Below are 17,295 nucleotides of genomic sequence, written 5' to 3'. Positions count from 1 at the left end.
AAAAATGTTTTAATTCCACCACAGAGATAATTGACTGTAATTATTATGTGTGGAATTTCTATCCTGTTTTAACCAAATTTTCTAGTTTTAGGCACATACCGGGAATGGTTTAGAGTGAAGGTCATTTACAATAAAATAAAGTTAATTACAGCTCTAAGGCCTAAAAATGCACTATGATACAAAAACAAAATTATTCAATAGGCAAATAAATGCAAATCAGTATCAGCTTTGAGTTCATTCACAGCACTGGCATGTCATTGAATATAATACAGTTGCAATGCATTTTAACTTCACAAATACTTAAAATGTAAAAATATGCACTGCATAAGAAATATTCTGAACAGCAATACACGGTTTATATCAAACAAGCAAATTCGTTGAATTGATATCCCCTGCCAAATAAATTTTGTTCAAGGTTGGGTGTAGAACGTAAAGAAAAGGTATAAATGAAGGGTTGTGCCTTTTGTCAATGTGACTTCAATGTGTGACCTTGACCTTAGCCCCTAGGATTACAGGTGTTGAATGTGAAGCACCCCCAGATGATTGAGAACAACTATGGCAAGTTTTATGGCTCTAGCTCATGTGTTAATGAAGATAAAGCTCTAAGCTTATGTTAAAAAGATTTTTAAGATACAAAGGGCCATAATTCCATTATTAACAGATGGTGTACAATGCCATTTGGCCTGCATCATCCTCTTATCCGTATATATACTCATACCAAGTTTCAATAAAATCCGCCAAAGCACTTCCAAGATATGGCTCCAGACACAAAAGTGCTGGACAGACGGAAAGACGGACGGACAACGCTGAAACAACATCCCTCCGCCTATGGTGGGGGATAATTAATTATCATTTCTTCACACATGTTTATAAGCCAAAGACAAAGTTATGATAGGGTTTGTATGTCTATGTACCAGTTAAGCAAATTGTGTAGGAAATCAATGATGCCATTGCAGTGTTCAAAGCTCTATTTTCATGCATTAAAATATATTTGACCTCTGAGCTTGAAGGATGACCTTGACCTTTCACCACTCAAAATGTGCAGCTTCATGAGATACACATGCATGCCAAATATGAAGTTGCTATCTTCAATGTAGCAAAAGTTTTTGCAAAATGTTAAAGTTGGCGCAAACAGACAGACAGACCAACAGACCAACGGACCAACAGACAGACAGGGCAAAAACAATATGTCCCCCACTACTATAGTGGGGGACATAAAAATGACAATATTGTTAAGGGCACATTTCTGGTTCAAGCAAAATTTAAAATTATGGATTTTTCATACAGGTAAACAATTATTTAAATTACTGGAACAAATTATCATTTGTATTAACATTAACTGACAGGTATACTAACAGGTTAATAATCATTTACAATACAATTTGTTTAATAACTGTGAATTTACTTGAACTGTTTTGTTGGTTTATTTGTTTGTTTTATCATGTTTATCCTCCATGTATACCACCAACTTTGTTCAAACCCTCGTGCACAATAGGATATTTCAAGCGTATAATGAACCTAAGTCAAAGTACCCTCTAAAAGTCAAAGAAACCACAATACAACTGACTACATGTTTATTAGTTAGTTGTTTCAAATCCAATAATGACATCACAGTAATGTCACATATTTAATAGTTGAGGAATTTTTAACCCCGCAGGTACCATGAAATAAAACCTCTGACATAATAAAATTATTTACACTAAATCTAATCAGGATCATCAAAACTACTTAATCTCCATTCAATATAAAACATAGATACAGCTCTATGACAGTAACCTCTTCAGTCAAATATCTAACAAAGCCATCAGGTTTATTGTTCCAAGGTGCTTAAACAAGTACAAAGCAAAAACAGGTTTACGATGATCCATTATTAAAAATAAAGCCTGCTTATTTAATGCCTAGCCCAGTTGTCTGTTTTTGAATTGTGAACATTTTATAACGATAAGTCATTAACTATTTACTACTATTCAAATTTAGGAATTAATATTAAATAACCATTGTTCCTTATAATAAACTGTCAAGACACAGTGGTAAACTGTGACATGTCAACTAAGTGGGTTATGCACAATTAAGATAAATGGACATAAACAAAAAATTAAAGAAAAATGGACCTTTGGTCACATAAATCCTAAATATTTTACCCAGTTCATGCAGAGATTTAAAAACCATTCTGACACAGAGAAGAAAGTAAAATGTAATTAAAAGTGCTGTTATATTTCATATTAGCCAGGACTGAGGAGCATAGCAATATGTTACACAATGTTATTTTTATTTTGTTTAACTCAAGTTAAGACTTTATTAAGATTCTTTCCAATAATGGGCCTAGATTCAAGACTTACAAGTGGCTAGCGATAACAATCATCATTTTTACAAGTTTCATTTGTATCATAAAACTTTTACTCTCTTAAAATCTTACCTATACTATTTTACATTAAATGCAACAATACCCTTCCTTCAATACACTTGAACCTCTAATTATACATTGACGGTGCAAATGAAAGTGGAATCAGGGCTTTTACAAGTGTTGCGGAATTAACATTTTTATGTTCATACATTAGAAAAAAGAGAGCTTATTTTTATTAAAAAATGATAATATATGCTTTTTTAGACAAATAATTTAACAACATGACAATATATATGGATTATTGTAATAAATAGATTTTAATTAATATTTTAAAACAAAAGCTCCCCAAGACCACAAAAAAGCCCTGAGTATATTAGCATGGAAACAGCAAACTAAAAAATCAAACACACCTTCAGCAAGCACCGCATCGCTGTTAGGACGTGAATAAATCCCAGAGTCCAGAAAACTGGACTCGTGCTCAAGTTTCGCATCACTCGTGATCAACCTGTCAGTGCTCATGATCTTTTCCGGAATGGACTTTATAGTTTTACCCTTGCGCTCTTCATAATCGTGCCTACGGGCTGTGCTATATTTACCCGGTACATATTCCGAATGAGTTCGCGACACTGTCGTCTTCGACGCCACCGGTATAGAGGTCCCCTTACTCCCTGAGTGTAAATGTGAACTTTTGGAGTCAGTTTTATCATTTTTCTTCTCTACCACTTTACTCTTTACACTACTTTCTGCGGCTCTCGGTCTGTTGGTAGCAGCACTTTGTTTAAGGGCTTTCTTCGCAGCAGCGTCTTTAATCAAACTAAGCTCCCTCACGGGAGGCACGTTTTCGTTCTCCTTTGGCACGTCATCCACCTGCGACGTGTCCTGACTTGTGTCACAATCGACGGCTTGAGCGGTGGGCGGCACTTTCTTTTTGGTCCCTACGCTAGGTCCTGTACCGGACTGCTGGGGCGGCGACACATTAAAATCAGGCGGTTTTATCCCCTTGTAGATGTCTGGATGCATCGGTTTTACAAGTCGCTTCTCGTAGGAGTCGTACTTTGTATCGCCGATGGCTGTTGCGGGGCGATTGTCTCCCCTGGGTATATTGTCGAAGATGTGCTGGATTGTGGGCGAGGAGAGGACGTGACCAATGGGAGCAGTCATGGGGCGGGCAGGAGTCACGGGGGACTTCTCCAGGGGCAAATATTGGGATTCAGAGTCTAGCATGCTTGTTACACTCCTTTTGTCATAATCTGTAAAGGAACATAGCAAATTATTAAATATCAATAATAAGAGTTTCGCATATTTATTACAAGTCACTAAAGCTTAAATGGGTTTACACCAGTTTATTGCACGCTTGTCACTATTTTTTATGTTATAATATTTATGAAAAAGAGGTACTTGTCAAATAATGACATTTTACAGATTTTGTATCTTAATCTAATGCTGGTTACAAATGCTAAAATTTGTTCACAAACAACTAACAAATTATTAAAATGTATTGAATTTGATTCTGTGACGATGAATAAACTAATAATTATATTTGACAGGATAACATTGATCTTAAGTTCTCAATGAAATAATCATCTGGTAATAGCCTTTTTAACCCATTTATGCCCAGTGAACTCTCCCATCCTTCTAAATTGGATCAATTTATTTCCAAAAGTAGGGGTGTCTGGTATATTTATTTCTATTTTTAGAATATTTCTTACAGAAATTTCTTTAAGCAAACAGCGTAGACCCAGATGAGACGCCGCATTATGCGGCGTCTCATCTGGGTCTACGCTGTTTGCAATGTCCTTTTTTCAGGACGCTAGGCATGAATGGGTTAATTATGGAGATCATTTAAAACTATTTTAAAGAAAGCTTAAAACAACAGAAGTAGACTACAGACATACCTCACAAAATGAACACCCTCGAGTGATCTGAAGTTTCTGGACTTACCTTCCGAGGTGACATCTTGCACTGAAAGATCATTCAAGTGGTGACCTTGACCATGAACATGTGCTGACCCAAATGATGTGTCACCTGAAGTGCGATATAAGATGCCAATCAATAGCAAAATCATTAAAATCAAGAATTGAGTTGTCCAGTTATTGGTTCATATTTAACCCTTTCCCACTTAGAAGCAAAGTGAAAAGGGCGATGTGAAAACCAAATAAAAACAAAACAGCCTGCAAGTAACTGGCAGTCTGTTCAGGTTTTACGCTGTTTGGTTTGGAGATGAAGCCTTAAAAACTTAAATCTAGTATGAAAGGTCTTTAATTAAATATAACTTTCTAAGGGAATACAAATGCGTGAAAATACGTATCTAAGTGGTAAAAGGATAAGTGGTATATGATAAATGGTTCCATGATCCAATTATTTTACTTCAAACCATGAATAAACCAATCTATAACAAAAGGCAGCCACAATCATCTTGCTACTGATAAATATAGCTGCACTCTTGGAAAACTGGGCTTTATGTATGTGCATAAATTCTGATACCAGATTAGCCCTTGCACTTCAAACAGGCTGATCTGTGACAACACTTTCCAATTTCTTTGAATTTTTCGTTTAAAAGAAGTCTCTTCTAAACCAAAATTGAGTCTATGCGGAAAGTGTCATCCCAGATTAGCCTTATATATGCTCAGTGTCATCCCAGATAAGTCTAATATATTCTCGGCTAAATTGATTAAACAGATTTCAAGAGCACATGACTGGAGCAAAGGTATGTCCAGTGTTTTCAAGATCTGCAAATATTGCTAATTTCCCCAGGTTCTCATTTAAAATCACAATGTTTCTGTTGTAAGAGATTGAGACTGAACACAAGTTTCTAAGATTTTTAATGTTGTTTGTTTAATTAACAATTCAACATTTTTATTAAGTTTTGTAAAGATTTAATTACACTTGTTATGACGAAAGTTGCTCATGAAAAATATAATTTTTCATTTAAAAGTAGTTAGTCAATCCAAAAAGATAAACATTTCTTATGTTTGCTGATTGTTTCTTTAAATATAACTGTAAATTATGATTTTATCAAACTCAATGCTTGTATATCAACCCCACCATAACAAATCTTACCCTGACAGTTCCCACTCATGTATGTTGGTTCATTTGAATCAGGTCTCTCTTAGATTAGCATTTCCCATGACATGTTCAAACAATCCATTTAAATGTAAATATAACTATCCTGGGATAACCATTTATTTCAAATTGAAAAACATTGCGTACTCCACCCCTAGTTGGACTATTTGTTTTTTAATTAGAAAAGATGTGCTAATTTAATGCTCACCTGTACAGATAACAGTGAGCCCTACCGATTTCATTAAGTTTAAAAAAAGAATTTAAGTGTACAAACTTGATGTTGCAAAGAATTGCAGTTTTTGTACTTTGTAGATGTACGTACATCTAAAATGTGTACACTGGTCGACATTAGGATGATTATCCCTTTCCCACTTAGAAGCAAAGTCGATATGGCCATGTACAAACAGCATAAAACCAGAACAGCCTATTCAGGTTTAATGCTGTTTGCTGCTCATCAGTATCTAAGGGTTGAAAATGAAGCCTTTAAAACTTGAATCTAGCAAGAAAGGTCTTTAATTAAATTTAACTTTCTATGGGACTACAAATGCGTTAAAATACGTTTCTAAGTGGTAAAGGGTTATTGAACAGTGATAAAAGACAGACATATATTTCTGTGAGCCTGCAGGAGCAGTTGTACGGACATGTACTGACAGAGGCTCTACAGAAGACACCCCTTGCCTCCAAACACCATGTGTAGCAGAGATCAAGAAGAATATGAAGATATGGTCCTTGGTCTGTGATAAAGGGGTTTTATGCATGTGCCAAAAATGTCATCTCAGATTAGCCTGTAAAGTCCGCACAGGCTAATCAGGGACAACACTTTCCGCCTACACTAGATTTTTGCTAAGAAGAGACTTTCTTTAAACTGAACATTTAAAGCGGAAAGTGTCGTCCCTGATTAGCCTGTGCAGACTGCACAAGCTAATCTGACACGACACTTTACGCACAATTGTTAACCCTTTCAGTGCGGGAACCGAATTTTGAAGGCCTTTGCAAACAGTTTGGATCCAGATGAGACGCCACAGAATGTGGCGTCTCATCAGGATCCGAACTGTTTGCTATTCTGATAGTATTGTTTGAAAAAAAATCGAAGAAAATGCTAATTTTAGAAATTCAGCAGACGACATTTTAGCAGAAGACAAATTTCCCAGCATGCAAAGGGTTAAAACGCCTTTTCACAGAGCATGGCTCATATATTTTGAGAAGATAAATATTTTTTTAACTAAAAAACATTTCATATAGTCTTATTAATTTCTTTTTACCAGAACAAATATCGGTGCAGATCATATACTGTCGTAAATAACTTCTTAGAAAAACAAAAACAAGGATGCCATTTACAAACAAATTGCAGTTTTGAATAGCTTTTATTCAATTATCACCCATTTTACAACATTCAGCAGAAAAAAAGGAAGTGATTGTATTGATTTGTTAAGTATCCATTATTCACAATTGAGTGACTCATAAAGGGGCAGACATGACTTAACTTGCAGAACCCACCTGGGTAGAATATCCCACAGATCTGTGACATGAAAAACGATAACAGATCATATGAATTAATTGCCAAGTAGTTTTCTTGTCGATAAAACCATGTGCCATTATCAGCTACGATAAAACATGTTTGTCATTACAAAGAACGGAAATCCATAACGGACAAAACTTCATAAAATAGAAAGGAGCACATTACCATTTTGATATTTTATTATCAAAATATTTTTTCTATTTTTTTGGTTAATCATTTATTATTGGAATTATTGACAGCCAATGGTTAACTTTGTGGCATTATAAACCTGTAAACAAGACTAAGGCTTTTCATTATTATGCTATGTATCTGACAAGATATGGCTTAAATTTGTAAATGACCGGCATCATGCGAAAAACAGACCTTGATGGTTATCCAAACTAAACATTTTTCATTCAAAAGCAAACAATAACTGACCTAGATGGGTTTCACATTAGCTATCACTAAGCAAACACATAAAGTGACTGCCTGCAGGAATACATCTAATATAATTCAATCTATGGTGTATTTAGTAATTTTTCTGTATTTTATAATGAGACACTTTTGCACAATAGTACTCAGATGGTTAATCTTTGATATTTTTTATGGCGGCTTGAGGACAATATTATGCAATTCATCAGTTGACTTATGTGCTGTCTACAAATGTTAAATACTTAATACATAATTTTGCCAAGAATTGAAACCCCTTACACAAATCAAATTCAAGTACATAATACCCGTAATTAAAATCCCTACAAATTATGGCAAAAAATGATAATATTCATTACAATTGCATTGAAATGCTTTCAATTACCGAGTCCCCCGCCCCCGGCCCCCACCCAAAATAAAAATCAAGAAAATAAACTTCAAGGCAAAACTGAAGACAGCAATCTATCTTACTTTAACTAATCATTCTATTACCTACGTTCAGCATAACTAGCAATCAAAAAGCCATTCAAAATGAATTTAAAAGAAACGCATTTTTTCAGCCACATAAAAGAAACAAGATTTTGCACATCATAGTAAATAAATTTTGCTGTTATAGTAATTTTTATGATTACTTGACCTGTATCGAATTTTCCTATCTTCTTATAATCTATTAATGGTTTCCCTGTCTATGCAAAATTCAAAAAGCTATCAATGGTTATACAGACCTATTTTATTGTATGTTTTTCTTGAAGCAAAACTAAACAGGCTAGGATAACAAAAATGCATCTGTAATGAGGAAAATCCAATAAAGATTGCTCTATTGTGTACATTCAATAATCTCTTTGCAACTGATCATACAATGTAAAACATTGAGATCAAGTGAAGATTGTACATATTATGTCAGCGTAACCCCCCAACTTAAGTAAGAGTACTAGAAGATTAGTTAAAAATAAGCCTAGTTTTAGCATATAATATATTATCTTAGATAAAATCACGATTTAAAAGCTCATTAAACTGATGATCCCATAATTCTTCTCATCTTAATAATACTGGACCATTTGTGTGCGTGTGCAAAAAATGGCACCACAAATGAGTATAAGATATTTAAATGGTGAATTTCTGTAAATCACAGAAAACTTAAGGATTTTTTATGCATTTGATTCACTTATAACTTACTCTTGTCAACAGGAAAATAAGACGCACAGTTTAAATTCACAAGCTCTTCAGTAACCAGAGATAGGAACTGTTATTCTGTGTGAATCCCGTAAAGGTTTTTTACTGTATATTTTTAAAGTCAAGAAAATGAACCAAAAACAATATCTTTTACAGAGTCTAAGATTTATGATCATAAAAGTTACAGTGTGCTGCTAAGAAGAGAAGAGCTGAAGGCCAGACCAGCCTGGTGACATTTTAAAATAATTTACTAAATTCAAGCAATTACTTAGTCTTTCACTTGTAACTAAGGTTTAAAGCAGTATTTTCAATTGTAATTAAATGTTTGCAAGCATCAATAAAAAGGATAGTATAGAAGAGGGTAGCACACAGGATCAGGGCACAACACTCTGCTATATAGCTCTAGATATTTTGCTAGACTGGTTACCTCCGGACACGGTCCAGGCCCTGACTGGGCGATGTGATTGGGAAGGGGAACCAGTCTCTGAGTGATTGGAAATGTCACCTGAAACAAATCAGAGCTAATTCAAATAAGCCTCATTCTGGAAATTTGGGATGAATGCAAGTGTGTAAAGTATTGATCCAGAATAGCCTGTGCAGTTTGTACAGGCTAATCAGGGATGACACTTTCTGCCTTAACTGGATCTTCGTTTAGAAGAGACTTTCTTCAAATAAAACAAGAGCTGTGTTTGTGAAACACAATGCCCCCTACTGTGCCGCTTTGAAGCCATATATTTGACCTTTCACCTTGAAGGATGACCTCGACCTTGACCTTTCGCCACTGAAAATGTGCAGCTCCATTAGATACTATATCAAGTTGCTATATTCAATATTGCAAAAGTTATGACCAAGGTTAAAGTTTTGGGACAGTCACACAGACACACACATACAATGACAGACAGACAGAAAGGCCAAAGTAAATATAGCCCCGATCATTCGGGGGCATACAAATAAATACAAGGGACAAAATTGTCACAAAACCAGGTTTTCATTGTGAAAAAAAATCTGATAAAGGGAGAAAACTCAAACTGAACTTTTGAAATGAACAAACAAAATAAACCCCCTTTGTAATTTTTTTTGTTTTTTTTTTAAATCTATTTTTAGTCGTGGCGACCTTGACATTGGAGATATTGACGTGATTCTTTCGTGCTACACACCGTCCCATGATGGTGAACAAATGTGCCAAATGATTTTAAAATCTCACAATGAATGACATAGTTATGGCCAGGACATGCTCATTTATGGCCATTTTTGACCTTTGAACTCAAAGTGTGACCTTGACCTTGGAGATATCGACGTAATTATTTCGCGCGACACACCGTCCAATGATGGTGAACAAATGTGCCAAATGATTTTAAAATCTGACAATGAACGACATAGTTATGGCCCGGACAAGCTTGTTCCGCCCGCCCGCCAGCCAGCCCGCCAGCCCGCCAGCCAGCCAGCCAGCCAGCCAGCCCGCCCGCATTCGCCAATCTAATAACCAGTTTTTTCCTTCGGAAAACCTGGTTAAAAAGCGGAAAGTGTTGTCCCTGATTAGCATGTACAAACCGCACAGGCTATTCTGGGGAAACACTTTACACACCAGACCAGGCATAAGGGAGCTTTGTGAGTTAGGGCCCAGGCGTTAGGCAGCTTGTGAGTTAGGGCCCAGGCCTTAGGGAGCTTTGTGAGTTAGGACCCAGGCCCTAGAAAGCTGTGAGTTAAGACCCATTCCTTAGGGCGCTTTCTGAGTTAGGGCACATGCCTAAAGGGGCTTTGTCAGTTTATAGGGCCAAGGCCTTACGAGGCTTTGCGAGTAAGGGCCCAGGCCTTTAGGAGCATTGTGAGTTAGGGCCCAGGCCTTATAGGGAGCTTTGCGAGTTTTGGCCCAGGCCCTAAGGAGCTAAGTGATTGTTTTAGTTAGAGACCAAGCCTTTTGAGCTCAGATTATGCCATAGGGAGCTTTGTGAGTAAAGTCCAAGGCCTTAGAGGATTTGAGGGATTAGGCCCTTGCCCTACAGAGCTTTGTGAGTTTGGGCTGAGGCTCTTGGCAGCTTTTTGAAATCAGGCCTAGGCTCCTTGGGAACTTTGTGAGTCCTTGCCAAGGCCATAGGGATCTTTATTTCCGCCCGTGACTAACCTTGAGTGGGTGACTGTGCAGGAATGTTCCAGTTCTGTTGGCGCTGCCCCAACTGAAGCTGCTGCTGGTGATAACGCTGCTTGTACAAGATCTGACTCAGCTTTGCGTCTTCAGCTGACTCTAACTAAAATAGATAAAACACAAGACATTAATAAGAATAATTTAAAGGTACCATAAACTCAACTATGTAATTCAATAAATTTTGAGTGGTGAACACCAAGAGTGTAATGTACCAACACCAGTTTCTGGTGAACCACATGGCAATGCGAGTGAAAAACAAACCTTTAAAAAATGAGTCAATGAAATAATTCCTATCCAACAAATAAATGTGTACATAGGATAAATGCATTCACATAAGACTTGTTAACACAGAGACAACTACAGAAAGCATAAATCTCTTATTGAACTGAATTTTGACAACTCAAATCTGTCAAACGAATGCCTCTAAACCTTACAAAACATTCAAAAATCAAACAATCTGAAATAAAAGGAATGTACATCTAATACATCCTAACTTGCTATAAAGTTGTCTGAAATGAAATGAATGAAAATCTATGACATTCTAAGGTGATTGATAATAGATTTACAGCAATTCTGCACTCAACATTTAAGTGCATTTAAGTCATTACTGACAGTTATTTAACCAAAAGACTTCTGTTGAGACACTTCAAATAAAATGTGTGTGAAATAATTTACAATCATTACAATGTAATTATTTACCATTTTTCTTAAGCGGTATATGTCCATGTTTGCTTTCAAGTCTGCACATTTCTTTCCTTTATATTCTGTCATCATTTTTTTATAACAGCTCTTATTATCAGCACTATCTATATCATGTTTCATCTCGATTTCCTTTTGAAAGTCCATTATTTATCATTATTGCACACAGTTATATCCATTTGCAAATAATACCACTTTTAAACTGCAATTAAGTGTCTCTGAATATAATACAAACACAGACAGTGCTACTACAATTTCAGATAACTCAGTGTCAACTGTCGGTCAATGATTCATTCAAGACTATTGGTTCAATTAAAGAGATATTACTCCATGCCCCATAACAGTATGGAAACACATGAATATGTTCACTTTTAATGTTATGTCAGCAGAAATATTTTACGATTTTTTTATTTGGTTAATTAACATAACCTCATTATTACAAAATTTCAACAAAAGCAATATCTATATAATTCCATATATTTGCATTTATTATTCTCTGCTATGTGAAAGCCAGATTTGATCAATCAGGTATGCACTTAAGTTTGTAATGATAACCTCTCTCAACAATCATTATTGAATGCATAAAATGCTCACTCTGTGCACATTCGACAAAAAACTTAGACAAGTTAACTGAACATGTTAAATGCCTGATTCAGACTATCAACTTTCATTGCAAAAAACTCAAGGTTTGAACTTGTTTTGACACTTCAATCTACTGGGAGCTCATCATGACAAAATCTGTTTGCAAAGGCATGCATGTGACAAATGCATCATCCTATGGCATAGTAAGTAGTGTCCAATTTCCCAATGTAATCACTTATACTAATGATGCAAACAATCCTATCAATGTCACATTGTTTAAATCGTTGCATAAAAAACATATTTTCAAAACGACAAAAATAGTTCACAGCTAGATATTCATCTTTGAAAGACATGCACACACTACTTAAACCCAAATTTGAACTTTTCTCTCTGAGTAAACTTTTTTAAATATTATTTCTGCATCCAATCAAGTTGAATTCGTGATTTGCTAAAACACACACCCTACTGTGCCCAGTCCACTCAGAGAAAGGCAGAGTCCACTGCCCTACTGTCATTGCAGACTTTGACTCCCTCTCCAAATCTCAAAGTCCACTCAACTTTGATAAAATTCAGATTATTTCTCACCTACCCGCGAACCGAAAGCAAAAAATACAGGGTTTGCAAGATTCAGCCTGCAAAGACGCTATCTGTTGAAAATCTGTCTCATTATGGTTAATCTGACACTCAATGATAGTTTACACACAAGCCAGAATCAATTAAAACTAAGCTACCCAATAATTTACTCCACATTCCGTTTCCATTGTGATACATACCCGTGACCAAGCTATTCTTATTGATTTCAACTAATCTTCTCAAGATCTCTTTAATTATAAATCACCGAACCACAAAAAAATGAAGGATTTGCACAATTTCTTTATACCAAGCATCGACATGTTCGCGTCTGCTTTCCTTTGCACAAAAATTAAATTCAGCAAAACATATTTTTGCAATGATCATGGTTGTTTACATAAACTTTTATTTGTCACCTCATTAATCATTTAAACCTGGATTATCAGATATAACACAAATCCTAGATTTGATTTCTTTAACTTCACACTGAAATGAAACATTTTTGTGTTTCTACCAAAACTATAATTTATTTGTTTATTTGTTCTGAAAAAAAACACACATTTACAGTCCGAAAAGTTTTTTAAGTCCATTTCAATTAATTTTTTTCAAATGTCTCAAATTGTTTTGGAATAAATATCTGCACAAGCTAATTTGGAAGGACACTCTCTGAACATGCATCGCGCCCTGTTTTTTCGAAGCCCCTGCTCAAAAGGATTTGACTTGTAAAGCGTTTACATCATAATTATTTTCTAAAAGGTAGACATATTTGCCCTTTTAAAACTAAATGTCACAGTTTTGAGCTGTTTATTATCCTTTAAGATGTTCCAATAAACTTCAATTGAAGATTGTCTGAATTCTTCTGTATATGATGAAATGTCAGTATTTGTACCAGATCTTTAGCTGTACTATACTCAAAATTCGAGTTTCAAACAAAACTGCTGACTAAAAACAATAATGTAGATACCTAAACCATATTTTTTTGGATAGTTTTACAACAAAATACACCTATTTTTTAAATCAAATTTCAAAAAGAAATCGTTTCCTAAACAAGATCATGGGTGATAAGTTTACCTAAAATAAAGAGACGAATGCAACACTTTGGAAAGTTATTGTTTGTTCTTCATCCACAAAATGTTTGGACAAACACACTACGCTGGCTACTTGCCATCCTCATAGCTGTCATGATATTTAACCCTTTACCACTTAGATACGTATTTAACCCTTTACCACTTAGATACAATATTAAACCCTTTACCACTTAGATACGTATTTAACCTTCACCACATTAATACGTATTTTAAAACATTTGTAGTCGCTTAGAAAGTTAAATTTAATTTAAGATCTTTCTTACTAGATTCAAGTTTTAAAGGCTTCATTTCCAACCCTTTGATACTGATGAGCAGCAAACAGCATAAAACCTGAACAGACAGTGAATTACTAGCAGGCTGTTCTGGTTTTATACTGTTTGCACATAGCCATTTTCACTTTGCTTCTGAGTAGGAAAGGGTTAAAATTGCATGCGAAACTAGCGTATCTCATACAGACATATTTAGGCTTATACAATCGTTTCACACTCAAGCCTGCATTTGCATTAATAAGGTGCTATTCATTAACACACAATATCAATAAAACATCCTCATAACTTATCGAATTGTATCAAAATGCAAATAGTGTTTTTTTTTGTTTAAATCCAATATTTTTTTATCTGAGCAAACCCACTCTTAATCCTGATTTCACACAAGGAAATGATGAGAGACACTGCAGTGTTCTTTGATCATACACTGGGTTTAAGAAGACTTGTACATCAACATAGAAAAGTTCCATTGGTCAGTAAAAAGTCAATATATCTGGTATGTGAACCATTTGTCCTTTACCCCCACTCCAAATGTTACCCCTTATAAGGTGCTAAGTGACCCCCATGTGTGATACCTTGGGATCACAGGGCGTGTGGAAATTGGATATGATTATCAAAGAAATACTTGAGAAAAACAGAAATGGGAAGAATGCAAACATGACAAGATGTTATGAAAAAAGATTAGGCAGTTGAGAAGATGGGTGTAATATTGCGCAATAATATTGCTAATGATTTGGTCAGGAAAGGGAATAATGGACTTGTGACATTCTCCAGTCAGTCTGCATCTTAAGATTTATGTTGAATAAATACTTTAAAGAAGAGAGCCATGATGGCCCTGAAGCGCTCCCCACAGTTCAAGGTACACTGTTAGTTAAAGACTTGATCTGATGGCATTAAGTGTTTGTCCCAACTTGACCCTTATTCAAACTAACCTAGACATTATTGTGATGAACGTTCAGATAAAGATTGAGTCATAAAATGTGGCATCTAGAGTGGTAACAAGGTTTCCTAAGATTTGACCAGGTGAAGTATTATTTGGACACAGATGACCCAGTTTCAAATGTGCTAGATATTGTGAAAAATAAAATTCTGACCAAAATTCATCATATTTGATAAAAAATGTGGCCTCTGAAACTGCAAACCATACGCCACACACCTCATGACAATCAATGCCTAATATAAGGTGAGTTAAATAACTCTTCTTTCAGCACTTAGTGCTTAGGTGAGTTAAAAATGTGGCCTCTATAAAGGCAATAAGCTTAAAGTCGATGACGCACATTGCAAACCGCACGACAACAGAAGCATGACATTATAAAGATCATGATATTTCAACTGGAACACTTCATGCTCACTGTTGAGCTAAAAAAATATTACATTAGGGATTAGGTGGAATTAACAATCCATTATGCAAACAATGTGTCATGTGTACTAAAACTTTTTGTTATACGTTTATTTTTATTCCTTGACAGAAAAGAAAATGCAACACTGACAAAAAGTATTTATTAAACAACATTTAAAGCATCAATGAATCCTTATGTAACATGATGGCGAAGGACCAGTTAATCTGGGTAAAACCAGTTTTTGAGATAGCTTAATTATTAGCATATACACTGCTTTTGCTATTTGTGAAATATGCCCTTTATGTGAAAATAAGACAACTTTATCATAAAGCTCTCCAATAATGAAACAAGTAATAATTCAATGCATTTAATTTTAATGCATTTAATTTTAGTGATGTCCAAAACTGGTACAAATAGAATACCTACAAGTCTACTGTAAGGTTGATAGCGTCATGAAAAGGCCATTGCAATATCAAGGATGAACATGTCTGGAATTTGGTCAGCAATGAAATGGAGATATTTTACCATCATAGAAATCAGTAGCCATTAAATGTCAGTCCTGTAGCATTGTTTTGATCATGTCAAAATCAATGAAAATCTTCGTCAAGCTTGCGGATCATGTCTTTCAAGACATGGTCATTTCAAATTCAAAGCAATCGCACACAAAAATAACTGCTGTTGTAACATTGTTTTGATCATATCCATATCATTGAATATTGCTGTCAGGTCTACCTTTACTGTCTTGAAGGTGGTGACTTCATCATCAAAACAATTGCACATAAAAATACATTATTACAGTGTTTTGACCATGTGAAAATGTTAGTGATAATATGGACATATTTCAAACATTTTTTCAACATGGTTTGACCATGATCATATCATTAGGCTTATTTTATTTACAGAAGCAAAAAAAAAATGATTTTTTTAAAATGCAGATACAGGATTTTGAATTTTAGTGATGGTATTTTTAAAAGGGGGGGGGGGGGGACTGGTTGTGAATAGAACAGCATTTACACAATGTTTCAGTTTCCCAACTCTCCTTTGTACTGGTACCTTTGAATGTATATGTTGATTGATTTAAAATGACTTGAGACAAAATATACTTACGTAGAATCAACTTGATTTTGGAAAACCCACTACTCTGAGGGCACAAACAAAGCAGGCCGGTCAAAATCTTTTCAAAACAATCAAGTTGTTTGCCCAGCATTATAGCTAATTGGAAAATACAAGAAAATTGACCAATCAGAAAACACAAGATAATTGCAATCGCAGCTTGTGAGATGGATTCAACAATTATCAAGTGGTGACTAGTAAGAAGAAATGATTGCTAGACAGGCAATAAACAAGAAATCAATTGGGTCATAGATGGCTTATTCTGTACTTACAAAAGTATTGTTGAACTGCATAAAATGATTTTCATTAATTAGACCTGGCATATCGATGGAGACTTTTGTATAGCTTTACAAGAAGTAGAAAAATCATTAAAATATAATGTCTGTTGCAGGGCTCCATTAAGGTGTTTTTTGTTGTTTAAGCACACCATTAATTAGATTCTGGGCTTATTTTATAGCCACCATGTATTGATTGCAGCATTTAAATCTGCCAATAGCTATTTTAACCCAGTCTGGATCGAACTGGCAGTTTGAAATGTCACTCTCATAGAATACTTTGACATACATTATACGGTCAGTATGATGAATCTGTACAGCAATAGTCGGAGATGCGGAAAATATGTGTCGTATGAGAAAACTGGGCTAAATACATGTGCGTAAAGTTTATCCCAGACCTGGATTTAATGAATTGCTCAAAGTGTCGTTTTCGAATTAGCCTGAGCAGTCCTTAATGAACAACGCTTTCTGGCTGAACAGGATTTTCATTAAGAAGGGACTTCTTAAGAAGACAAATATTCCATAAAAGCGGGAAGTGTCGTCCCTGATTAGCCTGTGTGGACTGCTCAGGCCAATCTGGAAGGCCACTTTATCCACATGCAGTAACCAAGTTTTCCTGTTACGAGACTCATGTGTAAACATTGGAACAATGAGGGACTGGAAGGTGAATGTCCATGAAAGAAAGAGGGAAGGTATACTGCATCATCACCTT

General features: G+C 35.3%; 1 protein-coding gene across 8 annotated transcripts in view; it reads right to left on the bottom strand.

Annotated features, from left to right (window-relative positions):
* Positions 1-17,295, bottom strand: part of LOC127852875 (uncharacterized) — a 113,936-nt gene that overhangs the window by 33,949 nt on the left and 62,692 nt on the right. For 7 of the 8 annotated variants that reach the window (XM_052386895.1, XM_052386894.1, XM_052386896.1 and 4 more), the window contains 4 exons: positions 10,630-10,753; positions 8,935-9,012; positions 4,286-4,369; positions 2,755-3,594 (listed from right to left, as the gene is read on the bottom strand). In XM_052386895.1, the coding sequence (XP_052242855.1) occupies positions 2,755-3,594; positions 4,286-4,369; positions 8,935-9,012; positions 10,630-10,753 (1,126 nt within the window). Of the gene's footprint in view, positions 1-2,754; positions 3,595-4,285; positions 4,370-8,934; positions 9,013-10,629; positions 10,754-11,349; positions 12,423-17,295 lie in introns of those variants that run through there. The other variant, XM_052386899.1, reaches the window with a different exon arrangement.

The sequence above is a fragment of the Dreissena polymorpha genome, chromosome 12 (assembly GCF_020536995.1).
Source record: "Dreissena polymorpha isolate Duluth1 chromosome 12, UMN_Dpol_1.0, whole genome shotgun sequence".
NCBI classification, from domain to species: Eukaryota; Metazoa; Mollusca; class Bivalvia; order Myida; family Dreissenidae; genus Dreissena; species Dreissena polymorpha.
This window is presented reverse-complemented; position numbering and strand designations above follow the sequence as displayed.